The sequence below is a fragment of the Achroia grisella genome, unplaced genomic scaffold, assembly GCF_030625045.1.
Source record: "Achroia grisella isolate CSIRO2021 unplaced genomic scaffold, CSIRO_AGI_Agris_v1 utg1304, whole genome shotgun sequence".
Taxonomy (NCBI): Eukaryota; Metazoa; Arthropoda; class Insecta; order Lepidoptera; family Pyralidae; genus Achroia; species Achroia grisella.
In genome coordinates this window covers 104,834-113,260 of record NW_026712617.1, presented here as the reverse complement: position 1 = coordinate 113,260, position 8,427 = coordinate 104,834, and the positions used below count along the sequence as shown (strand labels likewise).

General features: G+C 34.5%; 1 protein-coding gene across 2 annotated transcripts; it reads left to right on the top strand.

Moving 5' to 3' along the window:
- Positions 1–13: 13 nt before the first annotated feature.
- LOC131855105 (guanine nucleotide-binding protein subunit beta-2) lies at positions 14–8,267 on the top strand. Of its 2 annotated transcripts, none has more exons than XM_059206332.1 (9): positions 14–70; positions 1,929–2,074; positions 2,615–2,748; positions 3,189–3,354; positions 3,962–4,047; positions 4,376–4,491; positions 5,618–5,744; positions 7,056–7,142; positions 7,495–8,267. In XM_059206332.1, exons 2-9 carry the CDS (start codon positions 1,980–1,982, stop codon positions 7,599–7,601), a joined length of 918 nt encoding a protein of 305 aa, XP_059062315.1. In that variant the 5' UTR covers positions 14–70; positions 1,929–1,979; the 3' UTR covers positions 7,602–8,267. The 2 variants fall into 2 exon arrangements, with proteins under 2 accessions (XP_059062315.1, XP_059062314.1); XM_059206331.1 differs by lacking the exon at positions 14–70 and adding an exon at positions 1,707–1,776.
- Positions 8,268–8,427: the final 160 nt, after the last annotated feature.

The window sequence follows — 8,427 nt, the reverse complement described above, 5'->3', positions numbered from 1 at the left end:
TTACAAAATTCATTTATAATTAATTTAAAGGAAACTGTCACACACTGAACACACGAGGAAAAATACCTACGTATGTAATATCTCAGATAAGAGAATGATAGTTATACATATTAGCTATGTAGGTAAATATCCATATCAACAATGTTATTCATGATTTGTAAAGAGATATAAATAGGTAAGTATATTAAACTAACTGTTACTCGCGACTTTCCTTACGATCGATATCCGTCCATTTCAATCGGAGTTCGAAATTTCGACGGCCTGAGGCGAGGTCCGAACCCTCTAGTGGTGCCTTCAGTCTAAAGGCGTATTCATCTATATTTCCTGCCGTGATTTTGAGTGCTATCTGCACTCGGCCTCGCTGTAAAGGCCAGCAGCGGCCAACAGCATTAGAGTAGTTCAAAAAAAAAACTTTGTCAGATTTTTTATATGAAATATAGCCGGTGCCCGTTGTCTTGATACAATCTATGTTTACGACTACCTAAAGTTTCAGTAGAATTTGAATAGTCCAATACATTGTAGTGAGTAATAATTGTGTAGACAACATCGCTTACTTATTTATCTAGATTTTACGAGTGCTTGTTTTATTGTCTACCTAACACGCGTTGTTTCTAGCTATCGTTTAGAAAAGTCAATAGGTCTTTTATGGGAACGATAAAAATTTTACAATTTGATAGATTAGATACCAAAGAATATACTAAAATTACCTTTATATACATTTATAACATATTAATTGAGCAAAGCCTATTACTCACTAAACAATTACTTAAGTGACAAACGTGCATGACAATATTGTTTATGCACAGTTTTTACATTAAATATTAGACAAATGTGCATAAGTAAATAATAAACAAAAACTGTCTTTTAAAAATATATATTCAATTGAATTTCTTCTCGATTATTATATAATTTATAATCATCATCATCATCATCGCAGCCCGGAAGACGTCTACTGCTGGACATAGGCCTCCCCCATGGATCGGTCCTGCGCTGCTCGCATCCAATGCCTTCCAGCGATCTTGACCAGATCGTCGGTCCACCTTGCTGGAGGCCTTCCCACGCTGCGTCTTCCGGTCCGGTCTAAATATCTACTCTTTAATTGGTTGAGAGGAATATCGAGTAGTGAACATTTATTGAGTATAACTAAATACCGTTTCGCCAAGTTCACAAATTACAGTTAGATTCGAATAACAAGCATCAAACATAAAACGACAGCTTCTGATAGTTTTGTCGGTTACGGAGTCCAATGCTATTGTTACTTGTATAGTAAAAATAGGAAAAAGATTGGGTGAAAGTCAGGCAATCGGGGCCGAGTCACCGTCGCAGTTTATTTACAATGCCACGTCCAAGTAAAATTGTGATAGAGCAATTATTTTTATTTGTAGAATATTACACCGAATATATCTAAAAATATTGGTTGGTTGGATATTAATTTTTAATAGCAGTAAATTAATAATAATAACAATAAAAATATGTATCTACTATATAAGCTAATATTGAAAAAAAAAATAATGAAACTATGTCAAATCGCTAGTGGCGAGCACATGTAAAGCTTCAGTTAAACTGTAAATTGAAATCCAATTTGAGTAATACAATTAGAAGTAGAATCTACAACGGAGGCTCAAAGCCACTGGAAACATAGGCAGTGCGACAGGCTTCAAGTAACTTATCAGAACTTTAATATAACTTTTTAATCCAGAAGAAGTCATGCCGAAAGAGGATCCAGAAGCAACAGCTCTCAAAAAAGAATTGGTTGATTTAATTGCTAAAGTTAAGGTACAGATAGTTATTGCTAATACTTTATCTAAGTATATACCTATAATAAGACCTGCGTACCTGAATTCCAAGATTGTTTTACTTGGACTGTTTTTAAAAAAAGGAAGTCAATATTGCATTTTTGTGTTTTATTATATTTTTTTACCATATAGGCAGAGCAAGAAAAAGTAGCAGATGCTAAATTATCAGAAAAATGTGACAATATGGGAGCTGTATCAAAAATAAGACTTACGACAAAGAAGACCTTGAAAGGACATATAAACAAAGTAAACTCAGTTCACTATAGCGGTGATTCTAGGTACGTGGTCTGAAATAATTTCTGCATATTTGTATGCTATATCATTACTATGTGGAAGTATCGAACTCGAAATTATGTAATTAATTAGGTATCAGATTAATATGTGGCACCTAATGTGGTCACAATATAGCTTATAATATGTAGGAAACAATTTGAATTGTACCAAGCATACGGTAGATTAAGTTTAAGGTACAGTACTTAAAGCTAAGCGATAATATCTGAAATTATATTTGAAAATAAACTCATTTCTAACTTTTCTTTCTCTGACGAAAGAGGTGGAATGAAATATGGACCCAATTTTGTGAGTCCATTATCAGTCTTACATTTCAGATAATCCTGTATGCATTTGCGAATGAATCTTCGTCATAGCAACTATAATTATATAAAGTCTAATAATAATTCAGACAAAATACTATGTAATATTATATTATTTGTGCTTTAGGTATATGTCAGCTGCTTCCGCCTCAAAAACTGGTCTAACGCGATTGTATACTGAATTATTATTGATTATTGGAAATAGAACATGACTGTATTTGACAGGCACTGCGTTACTGGTTCACTGGATGGAAAACTTATAATCTGGGATACATGGAGTGGCAACAAGGTACAAGTCATCCCACTACGGTCTGCTTGGGTCATGAGCGTTGCATTTGCGCCTTCGGGAAATTTTGTGGGTAAGGTACACTCATACATTATTTAGGTATGTTTTCTAATATCGATGGTTGGACATAACACATATTATACATGCACAGATATATAGATTTTGTTATTACATGGCTTGTATGACAAATATATAGAATTTGACCCTAAATAAGATGCCGCAACACGCTCTCACACTAATTGACACATAACATATTATTTTTTACTATTACTGTCGATTAAGGTATTTTTATGTGGTAAAATAAAGCTTATGTTTTAAAGTTGAAGTAATATGGAAACTTTATTTAATCAAATTAAATTAAATCAAATCAAAATCATTTATACATGTAGGACATTTTAGTCGTTCATGAACGTAATTTTTTGTATTATATTTATCCCTATCGTCCTATTGAATTTCATGTACTAACTAGTAATAGGTAGGAATATCTAATTACTTTTCTATATATTTCTTAAGCTTGTGGTGGTATGGATAACATGTGCACTGTGTATGATGTCAATAATCGTGACGCTACTGGAGCCGCTAAAATGGTACGTGAGCTGGCTGGCTACGAAGGGTTTCTTAGTAGCTGTCGATTTCTTGACGATACTCATATTCTCACTGGATCTGGTGATATGAAAATGTAAGCTCTATTTAATATTTTTATCGTAGTAGACAATGTGTAAAGTCTCTAATACCTCTGTCCACCTATTTTAACCGCCGAGCTGCTTGCTATATCAATTGTTTCAGTAAAATTAGATAGTGAAATTATAGTAGAAGATGTGTAATAATTAGCCCTTGAGAATAACTACGAATCAGCACCAGGTGTATCACAGGATTACGTGATATTAGTATTGTTCTTCATGTCTATAGGTGACATTTTTCACTTACCATCAGATAAATAGTCCTTATTGCGACTTGAGTTACTTGAAAAAACATTTTTTTTTATAAATACATTTACATTATCATTTCCAACTAATATATAATCATCCAGGTACAACTACAGCCGCAGTAGTCTAGCAGTTTTGCACGTAGCTTTACTTGCGATAGTCGCTTATTTGGTTCTTGCACATTGCAAATATTTGTATTAATGAATATGATTGTTAGTCTGAGTATTTTTTTATATGCTTTATCTTACATAAAAATTATACAAACACCGCTTATTTCAGAACTATTCGTCGTTGTCGCTGAGTGAGTTGTCTTGACTTATACTATTATTTCATTCAACTAGTTAAATATTTTTTTTGTAGATGCGTTTGGGACCTAGAAGTTGGTAAAAAGAACATGGAATTCGACGCACACGCTGGTGATGTTGTCAGTATTTCTTTAGCACCAGGTAAGGAAAAATCTGTCCTTTCTTCGAACTGTTATGCTGTTGGCCGCAGCTGGCCTGTAAAACTTCACCGAACGATAAATGGCGAGTGCAGATGCCACTCCAAAACCGCAGAATGCCTTATGAAGCGGCTGACGGACAACTCCTGCCTGACGATTATACAACTTTAGTCTGAGAGAACCGCTAGGAGTTCGAAACTCGCCTCAGGCCACCATAATTTCATTCCCCAGTTTAATTAGACGCTCGGAGGGGTGTATGTCCAGTGTATCGCGATGATATTAACTTTAAAATATTTTTGTAAATGTTAATATTTTTAACTATACTGTGCCAGATATGAAAACCTACGTTACTGGATCGGTGGATAAGACTTGTAAGCTGTGGGATATCAGAGAAGACAAGGCGAAGCAAACGTTCTTCGGACATGAAGCAGACGTCAACAGCGTCTGTGTAAGTAGTTTAATACATTCTTATAAAGTAATTGTTATCTATAGCAGCATAGTCGTCATTTGGTCATCGCATGTAAATCTATCGTTGACTATAGGTATTGTATTTTTCCCAGTTAGACTATGATCAAAAGTATGATGTACTATCTATCTCTGTCTTACCCATTTCTTTACCCACGTACCTTGTTTGCGGAAGTTAAGTTTGAAAGTTGATATTATGTACCTATACATTAGTCATTAGGAATGGCTATGTATGAACTGCCCGTGTGAATGTATATAGGCAACAGCGAGCACTTTTTATAACGTGGACCATCCTCGTTTTCCTTATTATATTAGAGACATTACATTAGATATGCATTTGCAGAATAGATCTACGATAAAGCTACTTAGTGACAATATTGTCGCACCCTTTTGGCTTATGTATGTATTGTTACTTAATGGTATTGTTTATAAAATCCGTAATTCAGTAACATGTACGATATCATTATCTGCTTCATCCATCCCTGCTTGCAGTCATCTCGTTATTTACTCCTTTTCTTACCATATTATCTTTCATACAGTCCATCCATCTATTTTTCGGCCTTACTCTGTCCTTATAACCATCTATATTCAAATGTAACACCTTCCTTAAAATATTACCTTCATTCACATGCCCATACCATAACAGACACCGGCGCCACTTTCATACACTTCTTCTAATGAATTTTTTTTATTAATAAGGGGATTGCGCTTGCTCTTGATGATGATGGTAAATGATGGCAAGACCTACGATGTAGTAATATTATTACAAACTCAAAAATAGATGACCCATTATCCAGGCTATGATGCCCTCTTTGGTCTATTAGATTTAGTCTATCGCCTTACCTTCGATAGTCGCGGATTTGATTCTTTGCACAACACAAACATTTCTCTTCATGATTATTTGTGTTAATTTGAGTTTTTTTATGCACGTATTTTAAAAAAATGCGAGCAGGGCAAGACCCACTTTCATGGAGATTTTTGGGAGAACTCTTCTTTCAACAGTGGTTGTCTTCCGAGTTGAAATGATGATGATATCTATATAGCTCGGGCTAGACGGAACCGTTTGATTTGTCCAAAGTTATTATGTTATTATAGTAATTTATTTGCAGTATCACAACAGCGGACAGGCGTTTGCAACTGCATCAGAAGACAAAACTGCGAGGCTGTTCGATATACGCAGTGACCAGCAGCTTGGACATTATACCCCACCCGGCAACAGCGGTTTCACTAGTTGTGGTCGGTATTTTTTTTACTTGCACTTATGTAGAAGTCAAAATTTGTTCATAAAATTCTCTAATGTTATTTATATACCTAAAAAATAGATAGCCTAGTAGTCAAGTAACTATTTATTATATAAAAAGTACTCCTCTTGATTGTTAATCATATGCATCTAGCATATGGAAAAAATCTCACTGTAGGTATACATTTGTGGGTTACCAGTAGGGTAGTCTCCAACTTTTAAAATTATTAAGGTTTTGCAATGGTGCTGCTCCTCAGCCCACCCTCGGTTGAGGAGCAGCACCATTGCAAAAAACTTCCGAAAGAAAATGGGTCATAGGGCGGACCCGAGAATTATGTAAAGAGGATAGAGTCAGGGCAGTCAGTCTTTTGGAAAATTCATCAATAAAACAACCATGATAGTTCTAGGGTGGATCGCATGGATGTTGATTATAATAGGGTACATTTCAGTAGGTAATGGAACCACCAGACACATCACTCATAAAACCTACACCACCTCTCGGCTCTATCCAAGTGGAGAAAATTCATATTTCTATAATTATAAATCTTTGATTTTTTTCTGTGAGCATTAATATATACTTGTACATACTATTCATAGGTACATATGTATATTAGATATATTACGTTCGTAACAAACCTGTTCATAAAAAATATATAAATAACAGTCAATTATATCCCAATCAATTACAACATTATTACAATATTATAGAATAGAAAAGGTAAAAATAGACAAATGATAATTACATCTTTATTATTTACTGTAGATATTTACTTACAACAGAAACACTTACAACAAGATCTTATTTAAATTTACACTTAGACATTATTATTCTATTATATAGCCGGTTATTTATTAGGTATATATTATGTATTGACCCGATTTTAAAGAATTATTTATAAATTACAAGTTACGTGGAAATTAAATATTGAAACAGGTTTTACTTGGTGTACTTTTGTCTTTGCATATTAAATTATTTAAATTTGATCCTGTCGTGTAGCATACGTTAAAGTGGTCATGGTCATCAGTTAGCTACTTGACCGTGTCAAGTTAATTTGAAATAAATATATTATAGATACACCTATGTGGGAAGTATATGGCTGTATTTTTATTACATGATCTTCTTCGAATCCTTATTTTTATAGGCTAAAAAAGGAGACTGTTAGTAATGTGGACTAATCTTAACAGTATAACGTGTTAGGTTGACCTCCACGGGGTTCTCCCTGTAAACCGTCATGACAAATTCCTAGTAAATTTGTCCCGATAACGTTAATATCTATAAAAAAATGCCTAATGTGATTTCTCAACAGGACTATCTCTAAGCGGAAGGTACTTGCTAGCTGGTTCGGATGACAATGCAGTACATTCCTGGGATACACTGAAAGTCAATCATACAGGTAAATGTATATTTTTGTATTTCAATTTGAAAACAGCAAAGTAATATCTATATTCTACAAAACGCTACAAATTACATTGTGTAGGAGTGGTCTTAAAGTTTCTTATTTTAGTACAAACTGTCATTATAAATATACGTATATATAGTAGATAGATAAGGAGTGCTGAAACATATTTGATACAATTATATTAATAAAAATAATAATGCTTAAATAAGTATTACATGGAGTGTAAAGAAAACATAATTATTAAATAAACAAAAATAGTGGTTTGGTTGGTAGCCTACACAAAACAGTACATTTTCAACTGTGTTATTATGACGTTATGTTTTTTGTTACACACTTATATTTTCAGGAACACTAAACGCTCATGAAAATCGAGTGACTTCGATCTCAATTGCCCCGAATGGCATCGCTATGGCCAGCTGCTCGTGGGACCAAAGTGTCAGGGTCTGGGGCTGAATTCAGCATCCCAATTATATTTTTATTTATTTATTTCATTCAAGCAACATAATATTATTTATATAACAATATTGGCCCACATTATATATGCCTTACGGACCAACTATATATCTTACAAGCTGTGCCCGTGATTTCACCTGCATTAAATTTCAATCAAAAATATAGTCTATATGTTATTCTGATGCATAAGCTATATAACTGTAAAGGTTCATCCGTTCAGTAGTTTTTGCGTGAAAGAGTAACAAACAACTATACTTACAAACTTTCACGTTTATAACATTATGAAGATTCTTATTATCAGAACTGATTTTGATGAAACTTTACAATAATATATACATACATCTGAATAACACATAGGCACATAAATTGCATGCGAGTGAAACAGTGGGTACAGCTAGTATATAATAACAATATTGTCTTTGTGGTCACCACACTAACTATGGCAATCTGCCACGGTAGCGGCGCTATAAGTCCCTTCGGCCAGTAGTCTTCCTTTATTAAGGTGAACATGTTGGTGGGGACCCGATTGGTGGGGTTTTTTTTTGTGAATGCTAATGAGATGGTACACCCGCCATCTCTAATGCTGTAATTTACTGGTGGGGTCCCAGTGGCGGATAAGAGGATGAGCATGAGGGCTCAGGTCAGTTAGCCCATCGTAGTAAATTTACCAAGAATTTATCAGGTTAGTTTCCAGGGGGAAACGCGTGGAGATCAACCTAACATGGTACATTGTTGGCTATGGGGTTTCAATCCCCTTCTCCCCATTGGTGAGGATCGAGTCACAACGCGAGCTTCAAAGCGTAGCGTAAAGCGTTGGTGACCACAA

Bases quoted from the DNA above. Each gene is read 5' to 3' on its own strand.
- LOC131855105 (XM_059206331.1), top strand. From the start codon at position 1,708: ATGCCGAAAGAGGATCCAGAAGCAACAGCTCTCAAAAAAGAATTGGTT. The intron at 3,355-3,961 runs GTAAGCTCTATT...TTTTTTTTGTAG, and splicing joins GGATCTGGTGATATGAAAAT to ATGCGTTTGGGACCTAGAAG. The intron at 5,745-7,055 runs GTCGGTATTTTT...ATTTCTCAACAG, and splicing joins CAGCGGTTTCACTAGTTGTG to GACTATCTCTAAGCGGAAGG.